General features: G+C 48.6%; 1 protein-coding gene across 2 annotated transcripts in view; it reads left to right on the plus strand.

Annotated features, from left to right (window-relative positions):
• RASL10B (RAS like family 10 member B) overlaps positions 1-25,105 on the plus strand; it is a 39,975-nt gene extending 14,870 nt beyond the window's left edge. For both annotated transcript variants that reach the window (XM_089772088.1, XM_006119606.5), the window contains 2 exons: positions 16,593-16,717; positions 17,564-25,105. In XM_089772088.1, coding sequence (XP_089628214.1) covers positions 16,593-16,717; positions 17,564-17,834 — 396 coding nt within the window. In that variant the 3' untranslated portion in view covers positions 17,835-25,105. The remainder of the gene's footprint in view (positions 1-16,592; positions 16,718-17,563) is intronic.
• Positions 25,106-27,224: the final 2,119 nt, after the last annotated feature.

A 27,224-nucleotide genomic window follows, 5' to 3' on the forward strand; every position in this document is an offset into this window, starting at 1 on the left:
GGGAAAGCAGGAGACAGGAAACTGCACTTGCCCTTCACCAGCTGTGCCTGCTGGAGCTGCAGCAGCCATAGAGAGGCGCTTCTCATCTGGCCCCACGCTGCTGTGGTGAGGGAGGGCTGGGGGTGTCCTCTCTCCCCAGGGCAGCTGCATCCTGATCCCCTCCTCCCCAGCCCCACCCAGAGCGCTGATGTATATGAAGCAGGGATGTCTTCATCTGATTCTCCAAAACCCCCAATGAATTGAGCAAAGGACCCGAGCGATGCCAGGTGAATCTTCAGAGAGAGAAGTGCAAGCTGAAACACTTGGCTGACGGGGAGAGTGAAGCTTGTTTCCCTTCTGCAGCGGGATAGAAACCTGGCCTACTGACGTGCCTCCTTTGGCCAGACTTCGGGACAAGCAGGTTTCGTTTCCCCATGTGCCTAGCTCCCAGCATGAGTCTGTCCTTCCCCGATGTGTTGGATGGATTTGATCTGCCAGGAACAAGGGGCTCCTCTCTTGGTTCTTCACAGAAAACACACGTAGGGCCCTTGGAGGACATTTGGCTGCTGCAACAGAGACAGGCGGTCCTGGGGAAAATTAGTCCTATGTGGGATAGTCTGTCCTCCAGCATCAGTCGCTGACTCAAAGGCCAGAATGGATGATATACCACCCAACTGACTGTGGGAGTGATGGACTACCCAGCATGCTGCGGTACCAGGGCTCTAAAGTGTTCAGCACCCTGCTGCCACCGGGCAGTGGAATTCTACTGATCAGCCATCAGATGCGGCACGTCCAGTCACCACAGATGTCTGATTTGTTTGCTGAGACATGACTTTCATGCCTTCTGTCTGGGGAGGTCAGTGCACTGCACTGGGCAATCAGTCAGTGGGTGAGGGGATTGCAGGGTCGGTAGGGGACCGGTGAGGGTTCTGGAGTTAGTCAGGGCACTGTGTCAGTCGTTAAGGTTGCAGGACACAATCCATGTTCCAATTCTCACCTCCCATGTAGAGATACCCTGTTGGTGGGTGCTCTGCAATTAGCCAAATGTTTATAGATTACCCAGGAACATAACTTCCAAAAATGCCCTTTGCTTTCTTGTGCTTAATTTCAGCCCAAAGCTGAATCCTCCCAATACCCTTTCTCACAGATGGGTAAAGCATAGCCCCAGAGGAGTTAAAGAAGAACACAAGAGGAACCAGATTGGCTCAGACCAAAGGCCCATCTCGCCCAGTCTCCTGTCTGCCAGCAGTGGCCAGTGCCAGGTGCCCCAGAGGGAATGAACAGAATAGGACAATTTTGAAAGATTCATCTTATTATCCATTCCCATGTTGACTCTTCCCAGCTTGTTGTGTTCATCTCTGTGTCTAAAATTCTGTTCTTGGCTGTGATTTCCAGTTTGCCAGGTACTGAGGTTAGGTTTGCTGGCCTCTAATGGCCAGGATGACTGTGGTGCCTTTTTTTACATTAGAGTTATATTAGCTATCCCTAGTTATCTGGTACAGAGACTGATTCATGCAGTGGATTATATACCACAGTTAATAGTTCTGCAATTTCATATCTGAGTTCCTTAGACTCATAGAACACTAGGCCTGGAAGGGACCCTGAGAGGTCATCAAGTCCAGCCCCCTGCCCTCCCAGTGGGACCAAGCACCATCTAGATCAGGGCTACTCAACATGCAGCCCACTGTGCTGTTTGGGTTTATACAGGGGCTCAACGCACAGCCTACAGATGGGAACCTTTGAACATGGCCTCCACTGGGAACATGTGAGCATTGAAAGATGCGAGCGAATGGGCTGGCTGGAACAGACCGATACGGGATGTTGCCGTTTCTAGCCCCCAGGGAGAAGGTGCCAGGAGCATCGAGGCATTGTGAGAAGTGCTGGTTGCTTAGCCCTGTGGGCAGAGCCTGAGCGGTGTTGACTGGCTCACACTGGCCACATTTGGGCCAGGCGCTGTGGCCAGGCAGCCCCGCCTCCATCCCGCACGGAGCGATGGACTCCCAGGTGGGGATGTCAGCCCTGCTGGGAATCCAGGACAGGGCTCCCCGGCACCTGTCCTTTTTTGCCTCTCCTATCCAAGCTAACTCGCCCAGCTCCCCGCCCGCCACCGTTTGGAGTGCTCTGGCTTGGAAATGTTTCTTTTTACAGTAAAATCGCTCAAAGAAATGCACAACCTGAAGCTTCAAGCTAAACACCCCAAACACTGGGTGTTTTCTTTTTAATAAGCATTAAAAGTGGCAATAAAGAAGATACACTTGTTGGATGAATGCAGGGTTTATAACCCTGTTTGGGAGATGGAATTCACTTTTGCAGAGAGAAATGGAAAACCAATGTGCCATCTTTGTTAAAACACTATCGCTGCATTAAAGAAAACAAACTTGCAACCGCACCATGAATCTTCTCACCCTGAGTTCAAAGAATTGTATCCACCTGACAGCAATTTAAGGAAAACCAAGATACTGGAAGGTTACCATATTCAACAAGATATGTTCCGTTCACAATTGTGAAGCCAAAACAAAAAAGTAGTCAATATAATTGTCTTCTGTTGATATACATTTTAGTAGTTAAATTCCTGGACTGTCATTGCTCATTAAGTGCTGTCATATGGATAGAAATTGGGTATTGCATAGATATTGCATTTTATTAATATCAGCAGAACTGACTGTTGTGTAGTTTTGCCTTAATCTTTGTATTCATGCCCGTCAGTGTGAAAGAAGCTATGTGCATATATTTGCATATTTATTTGTATGTATATGCAACAACACTTAAGTTGTGGGCCTCAGCATGTGCTGTGAGTATCATTGTGGCCCCCAGGGCTTCCAAAGTTGAGTAGTCCTGGTCTAGGTCATCCCTAAGAGGTGTGTCTGTTCAACCTGCTCTTAAATATCTCCATTGCTGGAGATTCCACAACCTCCCTAGGCAATTTATTCCAGTGTTTAACCACCCTGACAGGTAGGAAGTTTTTCCTAATGGCCAACCTAACCCTCCCTGGCTGAAATTTAAGCCCATTGCTTCTTGTCCTATCCTCAGAGGTTAAGGAGAACAATTTTTCTCATGCCTTCTTGTTACACCCTTTTAGATACTTGAGAACTCTTCAGAACTCCTGGGTAAACATCATCTGGTCCTGGTGTCTTTTATTACTCGTTAATTTGTCAATTTTCAAAACCTCCTCTACTGAAACCTCAATCTGGGACAGCTCCTCAGATTTGTCACCTAAAAAGAATGGCTCAAGTATGGGGACCTCCCCCACATCCTAAGCAGTGAAGACTGATGCAAAGAATTGATTTAGCTTCTCCACAATGGCCTTCTCTTTCCTGAGTGCTGGTTAGTGGTCCTGCTGACTGTTTTCTAATGTACTTAAACACAATTGCTGGTAGAAGAGTGATGACTAGCTAAGATCACAAAACCATTCTTGGCAAATCTTATCATACTTTTACACTTGACTTGCCAGTGTTTATATGCCTCCCTATTTTCCTCAGTTTGATTTGACTTCCAGTTTTTTACCTGTTTGCTTCTAACTGCCTCTTTTAGCCATGGTAGTAATATATATATTTTTTTCACTATATTTTTTATTTGAGGTATACATTTGCTTTGAGCTGCTGTTATGGTAGTTTGCATGCAGTGTGGAGGCATTTCACTCTTGTGACTCTTTCTGTAGATTTTAGTTGAACTAGCTTTCTCATTTTAGTGTAGTTCCCCTTCTTGAAGTTAAATGATACCTTGGTGGGTTGTTTTGGTTTTGGCATTTCCCCCTTACAAGGATGTTAAAGGTGGTTGCTATTACTAAGCAGTTCAGCTATGTGCACCTCTAAAGATCCTGTGCTCCACTTACGACTAAATCAAGAGCTGTTGCAAAAAAAAGCAAACTTCATTCTGGGCTCTAATTAACAAGAGCATTGTAAACAAGACACAAGAAGGAATTCTTCTGCTCCGCTCTGATTAGGCCTCAGTTGGAGTATGATGACCAGTTCTGGATGCCACATTTCAGGGAAAATGTGAAGAAATTGGAGAAGGTTAGATTAGATTAAAGGTCTAGAAAATGTGAGCTATGAGTGAAGACAGAAAGAATTGGGATTGTTTAGTTTGGAAAAGAGAAGACCGAGAGGGAACAATATAACAGCTTTCAAGTATATAAAAAGGTGTTACAAGGAGGAAGGAGGAAAAATTGTTTTCCTTAACCACTGAGGAGAGGACAAGAAGCAATGGGCTTAAACTGCAGCAAGGGAGGTTTAGGTTGGACATTAGGAAAAACTTACCAGCTCTTGGGGTGGTTAAACACTGGAATAAGTTGCCTGGGGAGATTGTGGAATCTCCATCACTGGAGATATTTAAGAGCAGGTTGGACAGACACCTGTCAGGGATGATCAAGATGGCGCTTGGCCCTGCTGTGAAGGCAGGAGACTGAACTTGATGACCTCTTGAGGAACCTTCCAGTTCCAGTGGTCTGTGATTCTACGAGTTCTAGGACAAGCAGGGATTAATTCAAGGCAGCTCTCTGGCTTGTGTTAGGAGGGCAGAGCAGATGATCACAGTGGTCTCTGCTGGCCTTGGAATCTATGAACTTCAAGCATGTGCCAAGGGCTAAGCGCAATGCCAGTGCCCCAGCTGCATCCCATTCAAGCCCAACTCACCCCTCTGTGCTCTGCACCCGGACAGATAGAACTGGGATTCAGCTGAGCGGCTCTGGGGGAGTTGTCTTCATCCCCCTCGGCTGGGGAGGGTTCCTGGGGTGCTGCACCTAGTCCCTCCCCCCTTTCTCAGGGAGGCGCATTGGTGTGATGCAAGAAGTCAAGAGAGCAAAGGATTCTCCCAGAGCAGCAGGAGGGGAGGTTAGGAAGAGAAGAGGAGGAGAAAAATGAAACACTGTGCACAAGGGAACAAAAGGTCAGCGGGAGAGACAGACAGAAATAGCAAAGGGTAATTTTTTGACATGGCAGACAATGCCTAACAAACTCAATTAGCTCCCCACCTCAGCGTGCATCAGCACGGGTAGGCAGTGCCAACAGGGAAGGGAAGGCCCCTGATCTCAAAGGAGGAAAGGGAGACGAGAACCACGGGGGGGTTGGCTCCCTCTTGTGCGCTAAGGACAAAGCTGTGGGGGAGAAATCAATGGAGAAGGGTGAGACTCCATTGCCTGGCTGAGAAAGAGGATGTGTGGCATGGATGGCTCCGGAGGTTGGTCATGGTTTACAAAGGCTTTCCCTTCTAGGTCACCCAATTGGTCCAAGTCAGTACTGACCAGGGAGTATTGCTTGGGGACTGGCAGTAGAACACGGGTTGGGTTAGAATTGATCCAGGGCATCAGATGCTCCCCATCAGAAGTGGCCCCTTTCCTGGCTGTGTCGGAAGAAAAGCTGAGGCCAAGTGAGGTGGGGTCCCTCCAGGGCAGGGATGAGGGGCATGTTCAACTCGGTGTGCAGATAGAGAATATATGCATGTCCACCCCCCACTAGGCGCTCTGGTTATGGTGAACACTGCACTGAGCTTCTGAAATGGGTCAGTCCCACTTTCCTGGACCTTGGGGAAAGTTGAGCTCTGGAGCGAAACTTCATAGCTTGGGCTCCTCTCGTGGCTCCACCCCCGGCGTGCTACACACCTTACAGCTGCAATCGGCTGCGCGGTGCCTGATTGCAGCTGTAAGGGTGCCGCACGGCCGGGCGTGCAGCGCCCCTTACAACTGCCATCAGGCACCCCCCCCCATAGGTTGGCACCCTGGGCAGATGCCCGGCTAGCCCCCCCCCCCCAATCTGGCCCTGCCCCCCTGTATTCCTCTGGGTCTGACTGAAAAGACCAAGTCCTGTAGATGCCACAAAAAGAGATGGTTCTTCAGGGATTCCAAGCCCAGTTGGTGGACTCCTCATCTTGTTATTTCTGTAGCGCAGCGCCAGTGGATTGGCAAGTGAATCCAACCCTTATTGGGAGGCCAGGCCTTCCAAGAGAAGTGCCCTTAAGTCACAGCACCATGTGGAGCCACGGAAGGGCCGGCTTTTCCATCAGTCCCAGCATCCCCCCCCTCCCCCATATCCTGCTTGTGGTCCTAGGGGGCCTATTTGGCTCCTTGCTTGGAAGGCTGCACAACAGCTTCACCTCCTGGCATCCCAGGCTATGCTAGGGGTTAGCTAGACATCACCAGGCTTCATGGACAGGTGCGGGGGGGGGTCACCCTAGCCATCTGAAGTAGGGAGGTAAAATCTCAGTTGATCAGTTAACCAGATAAATGTTCAGTTTATCCAGTTAAGCAATTAAACAGGATCACGGGCGGGAGAGGGCTCCAGCCTTGCGCCACCTCTGGCGTCAGTTAACCCATTACCCGTTCACATCCCTGTTAGGAAATTTAAACAGAAGATTGCCCAGGATTCATTGGGGGAAAGAAGGGGCAAACCTCACTCCTAAGAAAGGAAAAGAGTGATGGGGCCCCACACACAGAATCTCACATGGGGGACCAGCCCTGCAAATAGAATTAGCCACCAGGCCTGGATCCTGTCACCCTACCCTAGTTGCTTTAAGTAGCTTCCCTTGTGTCTCTGAACCAGAACTAGGGAGCAACAGGGCCCAGGCTGCTCTGGCACTGAGCGGAAGGCGATGCTCAGCAGTCTATAAATACGCAGTGTTTGTCAGCACACACCACAGAGGGCTGCTGGCAATGCATAATTCAGCAGGGCTGAGGCTGCGCAGGAAGCCAGCTAGCAGGAGCTAAGTGCCTCTCCCCAGGCCCACCCCAGACATCCTCCAGCAGACCCTTCTCAACAGCTTTTCCCAGAATGGCCTGATGGTAGCACCAAAGAGGTGCTGTTGTGAGGAAGAATGCACTCTTCTTTCTGCTGGAGGAACATGGACTTGGCAGCTGAGAGCACAGGGCTCTGTGCTGTGTTCTGGCCCAACAAACCCTGCCCCTTTGGAATGCTTACACATTGATCCCCGCCCTTTTGGAATGTTCACTGATTAATCCCCGCCCCTTTGGAAGGCTCAGCAGTCTATCAGGCTGATCTCCCCATCCACTAGGCTTTATAGCCACGGTGACACTCCTTCGGGGGACAGTGTACATGGTCCCCTGTCAGAGGAGATTCATAGAGAGAAGGGCGGGCCTCCAGACCTGACGGTCGCTCACTTTTTGGATGGTGCTTTCAATCAGAAAGAGCAGCAGGGACCAAATTCATAGCAAACGTTCTGACACTCATTCTGCAGGGGACACAACAGGAAAGCAGCAGGGTGAGCCAGGCTCAGTTTCAGGGGTGTGTCACATGGAAGATAATGCTGTAACACAAGGGGGGCAAGATGTGGCCCACGGAACACATCCAGCCAACCCAGCCTTTTAATCTGGCTCACTACCCACTCCTCTGGGAACCTTAGCCTGGGAGCAGCTCCACACTGTTCAAAGCATCTAGCTGCTCTGTGTGCGCTTCTGTACATGCACTGGGGAGGTGGAGGCTTCACGCACTGCCCCCGCCCCCAGCACAATCTCTCATAAAATCATAGAGCTGGAAGAGACCTCAGGAGTCATCAAGTCCAGCCCCCTGCCCAAGGCAAGGCCAACCCAACTAAATCAACCCGGCCAGGGCTTTGTCAAGATGAGACTTAAAAACCTCTCGGGATGGAGATTCCACCACTTCCCTAGGGAACCCAGCCCAGCGCTTCCCCACCCGCCTAGTGAAATAGCTTTTCCTAATATCCAACCTAGACCTCCCCCCACTGTAACTTGAGACCATTGCTCCCTGTTCTGCCATCCATCACTACTGTGAACAGCCTTTCTCCGTCCTCTTTGGAACCTCCCTCCAGGAAGTTGAAGGCTGCTATCAAATCCCCCCTCACTCTTCGCTTCTGCAGACTAAACAACCCCAGATCTCTCGGCCTCTCCTCATAGGTCATGTGCTCCAGCCCCCTCATCATTTTGGTCACCCTTCACTGGACCCTTTCCAGTGCGTCTTTCCTATAGTGGGAGGTCCAGAACTGGACACATTGCTCCAGATGTGGCCTCACCAGAGCCAAATAAATGGGAATAATCGCTTCTCTAGATCTGCTGGCAATGCTTCTCCTAATGCACCCTAATATGCCATTTGCCTTCTTGGCTGCAAGGACACACTGTTGACTCATATCCAGCTTCTCATCCACTGTAATCCCCAGGTCCTTTTCTGTAGAACTGCTACTTAGCCAGTCGGTCCCCAGCCTGTAACAATGCTTGGGGTTCTTCCCTCCCAAGTGCAGGACTCTGCACTTGTCCTTGTTGAACCTCATCAGATTTCTTTTGGCCCAAACCTCTAATCTGTCTAGGTCCCTCTGGACCCTATCCCTGCCCTACCTCTCCCCCTAGCTTAGTGTTATCTGCAAACGTGCTGAGGGTACAATCCATCCCCTCATCCAGGTCATTAATAAAGATGTCGACCAAAACTGGTCCAAGAACAGATTCTTGGGGCACTCTGCTAGAAACTGACCAGCAACCAGACATCGAGCCATTAATCACTATAAATTGGGCTGATGGTCTATCTAGCCAGATTTCTGTCCATCTTACAGTCCATGTATCCAATCCATACTCCCTTAACTTGCTAGCAAGAATATTGTGGGAGACTGTATCAAAAGCTTTGCTAATGTTAAAGTATATATCATCCACTGATATTCCCATATTCACAGAGTCAGTAATCTCATCATAGAAGCTAATCAGATTGGTCAGGCATGACTTGCCCTTGGTGAATCTATGTTGACTATTCCTGATCACTTCCCCCTCTTCCAAGTGCTTCAGAATGGATTCCTTGAGGATCCTCTCCATTATTTTTCCAGGGACTGAGGTAAGGCTGACTGATCTGTAGTTCCCTGGATTGTCCTCCTTCCCTTTTTTGAAAACAGGCACTACATTTGCCTTTTTCCAATCATCCGGGATCTCTCCCAATCTCCACAAGTTTTCAAAGATAATGACCAAGGGATCCACAATTACATTTGCCAACTCCCTCAGTACCCTTGGATGCATTAAATCTGGACCCATGGATTTGTGTATGTTTAGCTTTTCTAAATAGTTTCTAACTTGTTCTTTCCCCACCAAGGGCTGTCCACCTCCTTCCCATACTGCGTTGCCTAGTGCATTGGTCTGGGATCTGACCTTGTCTTTGAAGACAGAGGCAAAGAAAGCCTTGAGTACTTCAGCTTTTCCCACATCATCTGTCACTAGGTTACCTCCCTCATCCAGTAGGGCCCCACCCCCTCTCTGATCACCCTCTTATTGCTAACATGGCTGTAGAAACCTTTCTTATTACCCTTCACATCTCTTGCCAGCTGCAATTCCAGTTGCACTTTTGCCTTCCTGATAACTCCCCTGCATTCTCGAGCAATATATTTATACTCCCCCCAGTCATCTGTCCAATTTTCCACTTCTTGTCAGCTTCCTTTTTGTGTTTAAGCTCACCAAGGATTTCCCTGGTAAGCCAATCTGGTCACCTACCATATTAGCTTTTCTTGCTGCACATCAGGATGGTTTCTTCCTGTGTCTTTAATAAGGCTTCTTTACAATACTGCCAGCTCTCCTGAACTCCTTTCCCTTTCATGTAAGCATCCCAAGGAATCCTGCCCATCAGTTCTCCGAGGGAGTCAAAGTCTGCTTTTCTGAAGTCCAGGGTGTGTATTTTGCTTCTCTCCTTTCTTCCTTTGGTCAGGATCCTGAAATCTACCATCTCATCTACCTTCCCAGGGTGTCACCCACCTCTACTTTCCCTATTAGTTCCTCCCTGTTTGTGAGCAGTAGGTCAAGCTGCGCATGGCTCCTGGTCGGTTCCTTCAGCACTTGTACCAAGAAGTTATCCCCAACATTCTCCAGAAACTTCCTGGATTGTCTGTGTACTGCTGTATTGGTCTCCCAACTGATGTCAGGGTGGTTAAAGTCACCCATGAGCACCAGGGCCTGTGATCTGGAAGCTTCTCCCAGTTGTCTGAAGAAAGCCTCGTCTACCTCATCCACCTGATCCGGTGGCCTGTAGCAGACACCAAGCACAACATCACCCTGTTACTTCCACCTCTAAACTTTATCCATAGACTCTCAACAGGCTTTTCTCCCTCTATATACTGGAGCTCCGAGCAGACATACTGCTCTCTTACATTCAATGCAATTCCTCCTGCTTTTCTCCCCCGCCTGTTCTTCCTGAACAGTTTATACCCTCCCATGACAGCGCTCCAGTCATGCAAGTCATCCCACTAAGTCTCCGTTATTCCAATCAAATCATAGTTCTTTGACTGGGCCAGGGCTTCTAATTCTTCCTGTTTGTTTCCCAGGCTTCTCGCATTTGTGTACAAACACCCTAGATAGCCAGTTGATCGCCCTACCTTCTCCATTCGAATCAGGGGTCCTCCTTTGTTGCTCGTTCCTCCTTGTGTTTCTTCCCAGTATCCAACTTTCTCACTTGCCTCAGGGCTTTGGTCACTGTCCCCCAGTGAACCTAGTTTAAAGCCTCCTCACTAGGTTTGCAAGCCTGCCAGCAAAGATGCTCCTTCCTCTCTTAGTTAGGTGAATCCCATCTCTTCCTAGCAATCCTTGTGCCCAGAACAGAGTCTCATGATTGAAGAAACCAAAGCCCTCTCTCGGACACCGCCTGTGCAACCACGCATTTACTTCCTCAATTCGACGATCCTTACCTGGCCCTTTCAGCACCTATTGGCCAGAAACCAGTCAATGGGAACAGAGAGATTGTCCTAGGGGCGGGGGCAGCACACAAAGTCTCTCCCCTGCCCCCATCACATGGTGCAGAGAGGCACATAGAGCAGCCAGCCACTTTAAGTGGTCTGGGGCTGCGGCAGACAGGGAGCCTGGCTGAGGGTCCTGCTGGGCTGCTGGCTGGGAGCCCCTTAAGTAAGTGCCTCTTGCCTCTGGCACCCCACACTCTTCCTCTCCCCACAACTCCCTGCCCCAGGTCACCACCCAAACTGCAGCCCTCCACTTCAGGTCACATCTATCTCCCAGACTCTGCACCCCTTCCTACATCCCACCCCAGGCTAGCATCTTCTCCTGCACCCATATCCCCTCCACGACCAAGCACCCCAATCTCCTGCCCCAGGTCACAGCCCCCTCCTTCACCCAAACTCCCTCTCAGACCCCACACTCGCTCCTGCACCCTAGTCCCTCCCTTCTGCATCTCGACCCAGACCCTGCACCCTCCCATAGAAAAGTGTGGCCCTTGACCACTTACCAAAAATCTTGGAGTGCCCCCCCTATCAAAAATGATTGCCCACCCATGCTCTAACAGTTGAGAACCCAGAACAGCCTGCTGCGTGTACTGACAAAAGTCCAGGTTCACTCAGCTCACATTCAAGAGCCTAAGATTATGTACCTGCCTAGTCTCCTTTTCACTTACACCAGAGTAAATCCATTGTCTTCAGTGGAGTTACTCTCAGAAATTGTCCTACTAGCTCAGACCCAAATCCATCCACTCCTGTGTCCTAGCTGCAATAACGGCCAGTACCAGGTGCTCCAGAGGAAGGCATACAAACCCCATAGCTGGTGGGTTTATGCTATGGAACAACAGAGAACCAAGCTCAAATGGTTCAAGTTTCTCTCTAGCAGAACTCAACGGAGAAGAGTGGTTACACCTTATAGAGAAACCAAATAACTCACTATTCCGAAATGTGTCTTACTCCTCGTGAAATGAGGTTTACAGGGACATCAGAATAGTGAGCCTGAAAAAACAGGCTTGCTGTTAAGACATGGGATAGCTATTTCAGGATACTCTGGTATCCCAAAATAGTGTTGCAGTGTAGACATAGCCTCTCTGTCTAAACTAACCCAAGTGCTTAATCAATAAGCTACTCCAAACTGCAACTGATCATTAATGAACTAATCATTGTTCCTTGGGTTTTTTGTATGGCCAATAATTTTATTACAATGCTTAACTGCAGGAGTCATTAGACAAAGAGACTTGAAATCTATAGAAGATAAAAGCACCCTGGTAAAATCCTGGTGGACAATGCTGAAAATGAGTTGCGCAATGGCATTCAAGCAAATGGCATCCCAGCCTCAATATTCACAGAGTAATAAACTCATCTCTCAGGCATGTCGGAACTCTCTCAGAAAGATATTAACCCACGTCTAATCCGCTGCCATTGTACTAGTCTTTATCTCTTCGGGAACAGTCATGTGAAGAATCAGCCTGTCATTTTCATGCCCTGCCTGGGGGGTGGAGGTGGCCCCAGAACTGAACAGGTTTCTTTCTTTGCTAATTTCAGTGATTCAGTCCAACCTTTATGGCCTACAAAGCAGAGATCCAAGAAAGTGTCCCTTGCCATTTCCTCCATTCCCAGGGCTTTTTGTTTGCTTTATTCCCAAATACCATAACCTTGAGAGGGGGTGATTCATTGTAGGAAAATGTCTTGCTACAATAGTTCCTTCATAGGGTACAGCTAAACTACAAGTTTTTGTCGGAAAAAGGTACGCAAAATGCACTCCAATTCTTTTCTTGGCTCGGTCTAGACAGGCCAAATGTCAGAAAAAACCCCTCTTTTAAAAGCCCCTTTCTTCCTTAAAAAGCGGCGAGGAGTCCTGTGGCACCTTATAGACTAACTGAAGTGTAGGAGCATAAGCTTTCGTGGGCAAGGACCCACTTCGTCAGATGCATGTGACATTCATCTGACGAAGTGGGTCTTTGCCCACGAAAGCTTATGCTCCTACACTTCAGTTAGTCTATAAGGTGCCACAGGACTCCTGGCTGCTTTTGCAGATTCAGACTAACACGGCGACCCCTCTGATACTTGACACCTTTCTGCCTTGTAGAACAAATAAAGGGAAGAGCAAATGCGTTCCCTGGACCTCTGGTATCCCAGAAACCCCCCCCCCCCAGTCTAGCCATACCCTGGCTGTATGTTTATATGCCATAGTCAAGTCTCAAGAAATTTTGCAGTTTCGCCGGCATGTACAGCTGTCCCACTCAATTTGTGTCCCTATGATATGGAATCCTAAATCTCTCCCCAAAATCTCTCCCCACTTCCATAGGGTCAGGGACTCCTACCCTGTCCTCATTCCTTAGGGCAGCTGCCATGTACACGTGCGTGTTTCCTGGTTTTGTTAGCAATTGTGGTACGCTGGGAGAGGTCCCTGGGGTGTCCATTTGGTTGGCTTACAGGCTGCCAGAGATCAAATCCCCACAGCTTTGTGGCTCTGCCTTGGATTGGCTTCTTGTGTACTGCCACAGGCAGACGGCACGTCTCCTGTGTGTGTTTCCTGGGATTTGCATCTCTTCCATCCTTTGACAGCCGCTGTATTTCTAGCATTGCCTTTTCACTGGGCTTATGTCCGGGCTTAGAGCATTCAGTGAGACCTGATACACTGCAGCGTTAGCTGCTACTGAACGGTGGCGTTTAAGAACATAAAAGGAAGGCATAGTACGAACAACGCACTGACTGTTCTGTCCGGAAAGTGCTTGAAAAGCTCCATGGCTGTGTCTACACTGGGCCACTTGTTCTGGAAAATCAGCCGCTTTTCTGGAATAAGCTGCGAGTTGTCTACACTGACCCTTGAATTTCCGGAAAAGCAACGACGCTCTACTGTACAAAATCAGCCGCTATTCCAGAAAAGCTACGCTGCTCCCGCTCGGGCATAAGTCCTTATTCCGGAACACTGTTCCGGAAAAGGGCCAGTGTAGACAGCCCAGTAGTCTTTTCCGGAAAAAAGCCCCAATCGTGAAAATGACGATCTGGGCTCTTTTCCAGAAAAGCGCGTCTACATTGGCCACAGATGCTTTTCCGGAAAAAGGGCTTTTCCGGAAAAGCAGCCTGCCAATGTAGACGCTCCTTTTCTGGAAAAACTGAAAACGGAATAGTATTCCATTTTAAGCATTTCCGGAAATTCATGCCAGTGTAGACACAGCCCATCTGTTCCCCACACATCTTTTTGTAACATTTTATAACCCTAAACTGTGTAAGTAACATGCCTCGCCCCTCAGTCAGAGCTAGCCCCCTGCAGACTAGATGATGCAGGGGGAATACCTAGCCCTGGAACTAGGGACTGACACTGTGCTAGCTAGGGCATCTCAATCCTAACTCGCAGCATCCTCTGCTGTTATCCTGGACCCCCTTGGCTCGACTAGTACATCCCATGCTGATCTATGGCCTTCCAGTCCTGGAAGACTCTCTCTCCCCCCCCCCACACACACAAGCACCACCAGTCTTGATCTATAGCTCCTTCTGCTGTTCCAGTCCTGCAGCCCTACCCCATACCAGTGTTCTCTGTAAGCTGAGTGCTTGGGCGTCCACCCAGGCGAGATTCAGGTGCCACCCAGCTGACCACAGCTAGCAGCATGTGTTTCTACGGGTGGTGCACATCTGTACATGCCTTGGTACACATACCAAAATATATTCCACGTATGGGTGGAAAACCTCTTGGTTACTGAGGACAGGACAAGGAGTAATGGGCTTAAAGTGCAGCAGGGGAGGTTTAGATTGGACATTAGGAAAAAATTCCTAACTGTCAGGGTGGTCAAATATTGGAATAAATTGCCAAGGGAGGTGGTGGAATCTCCCTCTCTGGAGATATTTAAAACAGGTTAGATAGACATCTGTCAGGGATGGTGTAGACGGAGCTTGGTCCTGCCTTGAGGGCAGGAGGCTGGACTCGATGACCTCTCGAGGTCCCTTCCAGTCCTATTATTCTATGATTCTATGGCCCACAGTCATTCTGCGAGGGAGATGAATGGCCAGTCTGAAATCGAGTCAGAGCAAATGAATGTCTTCTCCTGCTCTAAAAAAATGTGTACCGCCTGGCTCAGCAGAGGGGAAAACTTCATGGAGCAGAATATTCAGTGAATTCCTTAGGCAGAGACAAGCATTATAAATCTAGCAAACAAGCTCATTCAGGACCATGGACAGATCACGAGCACCATCAAGTATCTAGCAAGCCAGGTGAATTTCATGCTGTTGAAAAGTGCTTACTAAGCAGATCTGGCGTCTGAGTTCTTTCACGTGCAAAAGTCCCCTACATTGCCCGGCCACTGGGGGGAACAAACTTTTAGGTGCTCGGCTTCTCACCCCTTCCCCCAACCTCCATCACAAACAGCCCACAAATATAAGCCACTTGGATCACTCTCTGACTGAGTCAGGTTTGAACCCACCCTCTAGAGGTGAAAGCGGACTTCGCCCAATGCTGTTCCCTGATCTCAAGATTGCCTGGAGGTGTGGTAGTTGGAGATGCTGGTGAGGGCAGTTTTTGTTGATGGGGTTTAGTCTGACCTCCTGTGTCACACCAGCCATAGGACTTCCCTGATTTAATTCCTGTTGGGGCTAGAACATGCTTTTATTTGCAAGGGTGGAAGTCAGAGGAGACTGAGAGGATAAAGAGAGGGAGAGGGGGAGGAAAGTTAGTGACTGGGCTGAGAAGAGGTTGAGGGGGCAGGTGGAGAAGAAATACAGGCACACAGCAATTAGGTGACTGCCCCATTGTCTCACAGTCAACAACATAGCCAGGAATAAATCCCAGATCACTCGACACCCCAGCACTAGATCAAGGATGGGCAATCATTTTTGATGCAGGGGCACTCCAAGAATTTGGTAAGTGGTCCAGGGCTGCACTCTTCCACAATATTAGTGGAGGAGGTACAGGGCTCTGGAATGGAGCTTGGGGTAAGGAATTAGGATGCAGGTGGGGGGGGATCTGAGGGAGTTTGGGTGAAGGAGAGGGGTTGTGATCCGGGGCAAAGGACTGGGGTGGAGGAAGTGGTGCAGGGTCTAGGACAGAGTTGTGACCGGGGAGCAGCGTAGGAGGGAATGCAGGGTCTTGGAGGGGGTTATGTCCTGGAACAGGAGAAGGTGCAGGGATTTGGTAGGGTATTGGGCTGCAAGTCCGGGAGGGGTTTGTGACCTGGAAGAGGGGGTGCAGGTGCAGGGTAATCGAGGTTTTGGGTTCCATGAGGTAGGGATACAGGAGGGGGGCAGAAGGTTAGAAGGAGGGGCTGTGGTGCCAGAGACAGACTCTGGCTGGGAGACACTTGGGCAGCTCCTGGCCAGCATCCCAGCAGGTTCCTCAGCCAGGGTCCCTGTTATCTGTGCCCTCGCGCTGGCTGCAGGGGCCACATTGGCTGACTCTGAACACTGCGAGCCCAGAGGGGACTGGTACTTTGCACACTGCCTCCTCCTGTAAACAGGCAGTTGTCATTGGAGGGAAACTGGACAATGGGACTTGCAGGATATTCTTGGGGGTGGGGGCAGCATGCAAAGCCTCTCCCCTGGGCTCGCTGTGTTCAGAGAGCTGCTCGCTGTATTCAGACAGCCGTATTTTGCCCGCCCCTGTGCCTGCTATAATTACCTGCTACTTATTCCAGCTGGGTGCGGAGGCTACTCTTGGGAAATCGGGCTGGGAATACCCCCGTTATGCCTATAAGATCACCCATCCCAAAGCAATGGTCCCTGCAGGCTTGGACCCATGGTACTGTATACAGCAGGCCCAGGGATGCTAGAAACAGACGAGCACGGTGGGTTCTGTGCCCACCCACCACACTTACAGAAGCAAGCCTGGCATTGCATGAGATGCAGTGTCCAGGACCCCAGTATCAGAAGGCCTGGCCTGGTCACCCAAAGGCCCGAGAGACACCCTGAGGGCAGTGCCAAGGGGGCTGTCTGTGCCAGAGTTTGGACTAATCCCTGTGTGTGTGTTACAGGAGTGGGCGGACGCGTGCTGCCGGGGGCTCCGGAGTGTCCACGCCTACATCCTAGTCTATGATATCTGTTGCTTTGACAGCTTTGAGTACATCAAAACTATTCGGCAGCAGATCCTGGAAACGAGGTAGGTGCCTGCCGGCCTTACTCCTGGCCTGAGCCCAGTTGAGCTGGGGAATGGGCCCTGCTCACAAAGTTAATCAGCTTTCAGTGGTGTGTCGTCCCCAGGGATAGATTGGGGAGGAAAAACAGGAGCTCCTGGGCTCTCCAGGAGTCTCATGTCCCCTTTACGGCTGTAGAGACTGAAATCTTCCAATAGGTGCAGGCTAGAAGGAGGCACCTTTCACCCACACAAAATTCACTCAAGCATCATAGAAAGGCAAAGGGCCACAAACAGCTCGGAAGGGAAATCTCTGAGCTGCTGGTCCCAGCCACAGACACATTAAGAGCCACAGTGGGGCCAAGTTTAGTCCTCGGGACAGCAGCTTTGTGGTTCTTAGCGATGTCTGTAGCTGCGCTGCCGCAACAAGGCAGGTGAGTAACAGGGCAGCTTGTGGCACAGACTCCGACATACCCCTCCGTGCAGAACAAGGCTCCCTGCTGATCGCCTGACAGCAGCTGCCAGTCTGTCCCCCTCACTCCTGCATTTCACAAGGAAGGTGCTGGGTCGCCATCCTCTGCCACTGGGACCTGAGGGGCTGGAGGCAAAGGATGGGAGGGGATCCCCGGGAGAGAGAAATGCTCGTGGGAAGGTAAAATAGAGGGAGAGTAGGGGTAAGCTGGTGGAAAGCAGAAGAGCTGTCACAGGAAACTGGAAGGTTGTTGGGGAAGCAGGGAAGAGCCACTGGGGGACAGGCTGGAGAGTACCGGCCTGTGGCCTTCACGCCATGGAAGAAAGTGACGTGTTTCTTGTTTTCTGTTACCAACGCCCCACCCCGCTACTCCACTGTCCCTCTGCCCTGCCTCTTTGCAGGGTCATTGGCACCACAGAGGCCCCCATCATCATCGTGGGCAACAAGCGGGATCTGCAACGGGGCCGGGTGATCCCTCGCTGGAACGTCTCCAACCTGGTGAAGAAGACCTGGAAGTGTGGCTACATCGAGTGCTCCGCCAAGTACAACTGGCACATCCTGCTACTCTTCAGTGAGCTGCTCAAGACGGTGGGCTGCGCCCGCTGCAAACACGTCCACACCACCATCCGCTTCCAGGGGGCGCTGCGTAGGAACCGCTGCACCATCATGTGAGGCCCTGCCCCTGCCGCCACCCTCCCAGACCTTTTTGTAAAGCGGAGGAGTGGGGGCGGGGTGACACGAGCCAAGGACGAGCCGAGAAGCTTGACAAAGGAAGCCAGGAGGCCCGGGTCTGCTGGGTGACACCCACTCTCCTCCCTACCCGACCCCAGGCACAAGCAGTGTGGCCTGTAGATTCAAGGAGGTGGCATCATGCTCCAAAGAGCAAAAGGCTGCGCAACGCCTTCCTTTGCATTGGCTTGTGGACTGGCTGATGTGGTGTTCAGCGAAGAAAGGGCACTTTGGCAAGAGCAGGGAGGGGAGATGTATTTCTGGTTACCACACAGTCGGGAGTGAGTCTCCTGCCATCCCCACCAGACAAGGCGGCTGAGTAGGACAACTGCCTGGGTGGGAGCCGTCCTTTTAGAGAGCCAGGATCAAGTCCGAGGAAGGGCCTGACCTGAAATCCTGGATCCAGAACACACCCCCATTTGGAGCTGTTTGGATCCAGATGTGAATGGCTCAGGCCCATCTTAGATAGTCCTGATCCATCGATTTATGACCGAGAAAGACTGGAGCTTGTCACTGGAATCCGAGCGTTAGAAGTCAGAGCGGTTGAATGGTCAGTCCCCGGTAGATGAACCTCAGCAGTCTCCGTGACTCTGCCCCCAAATTACCAGCACAATATTTAGCCTTGTGTGGCCACATCTGTGTTCCGCACCAGTCACCCCTGGCAGGCCCTTATCTCACTGCTCTTTCTTTGTTCTCCATGGCAATTTATTTGCTCCCTGCTTTGTGGCTGCTCCTCTCTGTTCAGCCTGCTCCATCTTCCCATTACCCTGCTCAAGAACAGGTGCTTTGGCCCCAACCTGGCCCTTTTCCAGAGCTTGAACCATCAGTGGTCTGCTTACTTGTCTGTCTGTGCCCAACGAACAGCACGTCTGCTCTGCACAAGTCTATGTCACCAGGCAGCTAACTCTTTATGCATCTATCCCATGCTGGGTCCATGCCATCGCCATCCCAGCTTTCTCTGTCTTCCCGGCCTGCCCTACAGCTCTCCTCCCATACGGTTTTCTTTCTGCTTGTGCATCTGTCCCACCAGCAGGAGCCTTGCTGCGTCAATCTCCGTCCTACCACATCTCTCTTCACAAGGCGTCTCTGTCTCCATACACATCCCACCACATCTGTCTCTCCAAGTCCATCTCCTCAGAGATCTCTCCTTTCCAGGCATCCGTCCCACAGTGTCACCTGCAACTTATCCTTCCTTAGCAAGGAGAAAGGAAGATCACGCTCAGGGGATAATCACCAGTGTTCCCTATAAGCTGAGCAGTTGGGTGTCAGCCGAGGAGAGATTCAGGTGCCACTCAGATGTTTTGCAGAGCGCCCACAGCTGACCACATTGGTGCATATCTGCACGTGCCTTGGTGCGCATAAAATGTATTCTGTACACAGCTGGAAAAACTTAGAGGGAACGTTGATGATCACACTGTCTGGTGTGTGCATACAGCTTCCATTGCCCTTGCTGACCAAGCCCTGGAAGTTATCTCTGAGGAAAGTCTCTCCTAGTCTTGACAAGTGGCAGATTTGTATGGAGAGCCATCTGAAATGCCAACTGCCACTCCAAGGTGTGGTGTGGCATCCCCTGCTGCCTGGGTAACCAGAGGTGTCTTCAACTGCCAAGAGGGATGCCAAGACCCAGTGAGCCTTCAATCAACAGGCCCTTCCCCCTCATGCCAGGAGAGTAGCATGGCCTCTAAGAAGCCAAATCCTCTCTCCTTTTGCCCATTGGATATGGAGCTACCTGGCAGCCAGAGGCATTTCTGAAATGGATTTTTTTTTTACTTCAGGACAATATTTCCAGATGTTCAAAACCACCCCTCCAAACACACACAAACCCCACACCCACTAGTCCACCCTTCCCTGTTTCCTTCCTGTGTTGTGTTTCTACAGGCTCAGAACCATATTTAAAAATATCTCAACAGCGTGAGTGCATGTCTGAGGGTGGCCTTGATTGGCATGTGAGTGTCCATTCTGACATGTGTTTGCATCAGTAGCCCTGTCTTTCCATTTCAAGACCTCCAGATTTGGCCATTAGCTGTATAATGTTTATTTTTTCTTTTAAATTGATTTTTCCCATCAGCTGGCAATTTGGCCCTAGGATTAAAGCAAAATGATCCTGAAATTCTAGGGTTAGTTCCACTCTCCTGGCCTAACCCCTGTCTGAGTGTACTAGATTTCCTGGACAGGTCCTGGAGTTCTACCTCTTGTTGGAGCCGACACGGTCAGTTTTGTAGAGATTTAAAAATGATCATAATCATGAAACAAAACTAGACACCGGCCTCCGTGAAGGATAACAGACATACTGTATATACACACGTAAGCTGATCTGGTGTGTGAGAGACCCTACAGCTAATATAAACATGATGGTTTTCATGCTCATTTACGTGCAGGCTCTTTTGCGCTCCTCTGTGTCAAGAGGCATGAGCATAAATAAGTAACAGAACTGTCCATTTATAAATTGTGCTGACCTACACATAACTGCATCTTGCTGTCATGATTTTGTTAATGGCAGGGAGAGATCAATGAAAACAAATTCAATTAGAAACACCTACTTTCCACAGTTGTTTCATGTAATTGACCTGCTCGATTCACCCCGACTTACGGCTATGTTGTAAAGACCTGCCAATGTCTCAGCTTATATGCAAGTATATACAGTTCCCTCACAGGCAAGTCCATTCCTTAAACTATTTAAAAGGGCTGATCAGGAGCTGCAGTGGATGTCACTAAAAGCAGCTTAATTCTCTCTCACACATACTCACCTCCCCCGGGAGAACTGTTGTAATAGAACAAACGAAACTTGAGCGGGATGGTTCTGTGTTCAGGCTTTACTCGAAGGAGGTGCTGTGATACTTCAACCGTGGTTACACTTTCTGAGTTCTTCTATTACTTTTGTCCTAGACCAGGGTGAGCAAATACCAGCCCAAGGGCCAGATCTGGTCTGCTAGGGTTAGCCCCTGGTGGGCCCCCACACTGCTATATTTACCTGCACCTCCTCAAGCACAGGGAATCACAGCTCCTCATTGGCAGTGTGGGAGGTCTAGGTTGACTCTTAGGAAAAACCATTTCCCTAGGAGTGTGGGGAAGCACTAGGATGAGTTACCTAAGGAGGTGGAATCTCCATTCCTAGAGGTTTTTAAGTCCCAGCTTGACAAAGTCCAAGCCGGGATGATTTAGTTACAGTTGGTCCTGTTTTGGGCAGGACTCAATGACCTCCTGAGGTCTCTTCCAGCCCTATGATTCTATGATTCTAATACAGTAAAGGGTCTATGACACACAGCCAATAAAGGGCAGTAATGCGTATTCACAGCAATCAATACATTACACTATGAATAGTCAATTGTAAATTCTAGACTTACGATTCTCCTGAGATGTTTGGAGGACTTGGTCATGGTTTGCAACATCAAGAGAACCTTTTGCTGGAACTGTGATTCTAGAATTAACTGTTGCTTGTTATTTATCCTGTACACTGCATGTAATACAGTGTAGTGACATGCTTTGCTACAGGTGGGTCTAATGCTATCTCTTTGGTATTTAATTCTTATTGACATGTTATGGCTGTGTCATTGGTCTCTTACCAGTTATCCCTTAAACTTCTTAAGAAATCTCTTCTTAAGAAATGGAAGCTGCGATTGCCCATACCTGCCTAGGGCCAGGTAAATACAGTGGCAGGAGCCCACCAGGGGCTAACTCTGGTGAACCACCACTGTTTTATTGCCCACCCTATCCTAGACAATCCTTCCCTTAAACAGGAAAAACTTAAAAAACAACAAATAGTCTAGTAGTACTTTAAAGACTAACAAAACATGTAGATGGTACAAATGAGCTTTAAAGGAAGATGACCCACGAAAGCTCATGATACCATCTACATGTTTTGTTAGTCTTTAAAGTGCTACTAGACTATTTGTTGTTTTTTAAGTTTTTCCTGTTACAGACTAATTTGGCTTCCCCTCTGAAGCTTCCCTTAAAGGGAATGCTTACCAGGAATGCTGGTGCCCTCTAATGGCAAACTCCTGAATTACATTATACGAAGGTAGTCAATTTGCTACAATTCCTACAAAGGAATGAAGGGGTTGAGGGGGAAGGATGCTAATTTATGATGGATAAAAAAAAATCTTTTCTGCTTGTATTTTACATTAGAAATTGAGGTCTTGTCTACCCTATTTTCCCCTGGTTTTCCCTCTCTTTAACTCACTCAAACATGAGAAACACTTAAAGTTTTAAGGGGGGAGGAAGTTTCCAACTCATGCCTGAGACCACCAAGTTCTCTAATAAAACCAGACCTGCAGCTTCTAAGGTTAAAAAAAGCCTTACTTATCTATCATAAAAAATAACAAATATTTTCCCATTAGTTGGTCCCATTTCACAGTAACATGATTATTGTCTTGGTAACACTTTTTATTAAGACATTTCTAAACTTTAACAAATTTGTTGTTATGACTAACACCCTGGAATTGTGCTGTCAGGGTTTATATGATCACCCAAGTCACCTGATGGAATAGAAACTAGTGAGATCACCTTTGCAACTTGATGGGCTTTGATTTAGCTAATTACCATTGACGCTAAAGAGAGGAGCATTGCTAGGTCATTATCCAGCATGCTGAACTTGCATACTGTGTGCAGTGAGGTTTGTAAATGGAATGCTATGGAATATACAGCAAGAAAACTGCAACAAATCTATGGCTACCTAGGTATTACACCATAGCCACTTGGAATTTCACAGTACAAGCCCCCTGCTCAAAAAATGCAGGCCTCTATCTACACTGTAAGGTGGATAGAAAGTTGGCTGGATTGTCAGGCTCAGCAGGTAGTGATCAATGGCTCGATGTCTGGTTGGTGGTGAGTGTTAAGAAGTGTGCCCCAAGGATGGTTGGTTTTGTTCGACATCTTTATTAATGACCTGGCTGAGGGGATGGATTACACCCTCAGCAGCTTTGCAGATGACACTAAGCTAGGGGGAGAGATAGATATGCTGGAGGGAAGGGATAGGGTCCAGAGTGACCTAGACAAATTGGAGGATTGGATCAAAAGAAATCTGATGAGGTTCAATAAGGACAAGTGCAGAGTTCTGTACTTGGGATGGAAGACTCCCAAGCATTGTTACAGGCTGGGGACCTACTGGCTAAGCAGCAGTTCAGCAGGAAAGGACCTGAGGATTACAGTGGCTGAGAAGCTGTATAGGAGTCAAAAGGGTACCCTTGTAGCCAAGAAGGCTAATGGCTTGTTAGGGTGCATTAGGAGGAGCATTTCTAGCAGATCTAGAGAAGTGATTATTCCCCTTTATTCAGCACTGATGAGGCCACATCTGGAGTATTGTGTCCAGTTCTGAGGCCCCCATTACAGAACAGATGTGGATGCATTGTAGGGGGTCCAGCGGAGGGCAATGAAGATGATTGGGGGGCTGGAGCACATGACCTACGAGGACTTGGGCTTGTTTAGTCTGCAGAAGAGAAGAGTGAAGGGGGATTTGATAGCAGCCTTCAACTTCCTGAAGGGGGGGTCCAAAAAGGATGGGGAGAAGCTGTTCTCAGTGACGACAGATGGTAGAAGGAGCAATGGTCTCAAGTTACAGTGTGGGAGGTCTAGGTTGACTCTTAGGAAAAACCATTTCCCTAGGAGTGTGGGGAAGCACTGGAATGAGTTACCTAGGTTGGTGGTAGAATCTCCATTCCTAGAGATGTTTAAGTCCCAGCTTGACAAAGTCCTGGCCAGGATGATTTAGTTGCAGTTGGTCCTGTTTTGGGCAGGACTCAATGACCTCCTGAGGTCTCTTCCAGCCCTATGATTCTATGATTCTAATACAGTAAAGGGTCTATGACACACAGCCAATAAAGGGCAGTAATGCGTATTCACAGCAATCAATACATTACACTATGAATAGTCAATTGTAAATTCTAGACTTACGATTCTCCTGAGATGTTTGGAGGACTTGGTCATGGTTTGCAACATCAAGAGAACCTTTTGCTGGAACTGTGATTCTAGAATTAACTGTTGCTTGTTATTTATCCTGTACACTGCAGGTAATACAGTGTAGTGACATGCTTTGCTACAGGTGGGTCTAATGCTATCTCTTTGGTATTTAATACTTATTGACATGTTATGGCTGTGTCATTGGTCTCTTACCAGTTATCCCTTAAACTTATTTCTTGAGAAATCTCATTTGTAAATGCTAATAAAGCATTTATAAATGTACTAAAATGTAAACATGTCACGTATTAAGCCAATACATGGATTACTATAACCCTGTAGCCTTTAGTTCATAACATTTGGTCTAATAAATGTTATTACCTCGCCCACCTTGTTTTTATAATATCCTGAGACAAAGACGGCTACAACAATACTCCAAATAGTTTATAATGCACTTAGTTACAGGTTTTATAGCATTACATATTTTGAAAAATGTTATATAAGTAATTATTATATTCTACAGTGATTTATAGACAGAGAAAATTATATTAGTAATAATACTTACAATTTATATAGCATTTTCAGCTTCAGAGTGAATTACACCTACCACTTAGAATCCTCACAATAGTCCAGTGTGGTGTGGTTATTTTACAGGTAGGCAAATAGGCTAAAAAGCTCATGTGATTTGACCAAAGCAATAGAAAGAACAAGTAGCCAAGCTGGAATTAGAAATGAGGAATTCCAGGGTTCCAAGTCCATGCATAGATCCCAAGGTAATAATGGTTGGTACAAGAAATGGGATGTGAATCCACAAAAACAGGAAGGAGACAAGAAGTGCAATAGTATTTATAATTAAGCTCTTTATAACTATTGTAATAACTAATCACATAATTATTTATGAATTAACAGCCCATTTATAAAAATATCCTTAATACAAAGTGTTACCATTCTGTTTCTTTAAACAAGATTCTAAGAAGGAATATACAGGCAGTCCCCGGGTTATGTACAAGATAGGGACTGTAGGTTTGTTCTTAAGTTGAATCTGTATGTAAGTCGGAACTGGCGTCCAGATTCAGCCGCTGCTGAAACTGACCGCCAGTTCTGACTTACATACAGAATCAACTTAAGAACCCCAAGTCAGCTGCTGCTGAAACTGATCAGCCGCTGATTCCAGGAAGCCGGGGGCAGAGCAACTGTGCCTCGGGCTTCCTGTAGTCAGCGCTGGTCAGTTTCAGCAGCGGCTGACTTGGGGACACCTGGGGCAGAGCAGCTGGGGTGCTGCTGGGTTGCTACAGTAGCGCTCCTCGGCGCTACTGGACCAACCCAGCAGCACCCCAGCTGCTCTGCCCCAGGTGTCCTGATTCAGCCGCTGCTGAAACTGACCAGCAGCGGCTGAATCAGGACGCCTGGGGCAGAGCAGCTGGGGTGCTGCTGGGTTGGTCCAGTAGTGCCCAGAGTGGCACTGCGGGACCAACCGGCAGCGCCCCAGCTGCTTTGCCCCAGGGTCCACAACAAAAGCCTGGTCTGCTGGGGGGGGGGGCACACTAGCTGTGCCCTCCCCCCCCCCAGCAGACCAGGGACACGGGGAGCAAAGCTTCAGCAGCGGGGTGCCTGCCTCTGAGGCTTTGCTCTGGGGCGGGACCCGCCGCCACTGCGGCTTTGCTCGCGGTGCCCCTGGTCTGCTGGAGACGGTCCCCAGCAGACCAGGGGCACTAGGAACAGCTTTTCTCGCCCCGGAGGTCGAGATAGCTGACCGCTGCCTTCGAGCTCCGGGGCGAGAAAGCCCCGTTCGTAAGTGCGGATCCGACATAAGTCAGATCCGCGTAAGTCGGGGACTGCCTGTACATTTTTATATACGCAACCTGGCAGGAAAATTGTTCACAAATCTTCCTTGTGACTCTCTTCCCTGGGAGGGTTCAGGGAAGAGCCACATTTCTCTCTGCACTGTGCACTTCTTATTTATCATTCTACATTGGAGGAAACATACAGACGGAGAAGTGAAAGTCTCTAATTAGGACTCTCTCTCTCTCTCTCTCTCTCTCCTGCCCCACTCCAGGATGTTCTTTATTTGACTCATTTTGTTTTCAGGGGTTTGGGACTATTTGGGACTATTTTTTCTATCTCCCCTTGGATTTCTTGTTGGAAATTCCCTGTGTGTCTGTAAAGTCTGTAACACACTACAACCCTGTTATCTGAAATCAGATTAAAATCAGGTGTATTTCCCCTTGTTTTTTACCTAAGTCTCTGTCATTTTCCTGTGATGTTTGCTTGCTTTCTTATAGCCACATGCCTTATCCTCACCAAGTGACCTTCTTGAGCATGTCTGCTTCTAGAAACAAAAGAATTGCCAGACTGGATCACAATCAAAACCCAACGGCTGTGTCTAGATTGGCCAGTTTTTCTGGAAAATCAGCCGCTTTTCCAGAAAAACTTGCTGGCTGTCTACACTGGCTGCTTGAATTTCCGCAAAAGCACTGACTTCCTACTATAGGAAATCAGTGCTTTTTGCGGAAATACTATGCTGCTCCTGTTCTGGCAAAAGTCCCTTTTGCGCAAAACTTTTGCGCAAAAGGGCCAGTGTAGACAGCTGAGATTTGTTTTCTGCCAAAAAACCCCGATCGCGAAAATGGCAATTGGGGCTTTTTTGCAGACAAGCGTCCGTGCCAATCTAGACGCTCTGTTCCAAAAATGCTTTTAACGGAAAACTTTTACGTTAAAAGCATTTGCGGAAAATCATGCCAGTCTAGACGTAGCCAACTAGTCTAACATTCAGTCTCTCCAAGGGTGTGTCTAAACTACACGGCTACATCTAGACTACATCCCTTTTCCGAAAAAGGGATGTAGTCTAGACGTAGCCCATGGCTCCATTGATGGAGCCATGTAGATTAGGCTGATCGGCAGAGGGAAATGACTATTTAAATCGCGGCATCATTTAAATATAAATGGCTGCCGCACTCTGCAGACCAGCTGATGATCAGCTGTTTGTTGGCAGATCGGGTCAGTCTGGACACGCCGCGGTTGACAAGGAAGCCTTTGTCGACTGGCGCAGGTATGCCTCGTGAAACCAGCTGGTCGGCAGAGCGCGGCAGCCATTTAAATTTAAATGAAGCCTCAATTATTTAAATCGCGGCTTAATTTCCCTCTGCCCATCAGCCTAATCTACATGGTTCCGTCGACGGAGCCATGTAGTTTAGACACACCCCAACAGTGGTCAGCACCATTTGCTTTGGAACCCTGCAGTAGAATCATAGACTCACAGAATGCTAGAACTAGAAGGGACCTCGAGAGGTCATCAAGTCCAGTCCCCTGCAGGAACAAGCACCATCTAGCCTTCCATCCACCCCATATTAGATCTGATCCTGGTCTTTAATAGTTGGAGGTTTTCTTAAACCCTGATAGATGAGGTTTAATCTCCAGATTTTTCTTATTAATTATGTTAAT

The sequence above is a fragment of the Pelodiscus sinensis genome, chromosome 21 (genome assembly GCF_052426305.1).
Source record: "Pelodiscus sinensis isolate ZL-2025 chromosome 21, ASM5242630v1, whole genome shotgun sequence".
Lineage (NCBI taxonomy): Eukaryota > Metazoa > Chordata > Testudines > Trionychidae > Pelodiscus > Pelodiscus sinensis.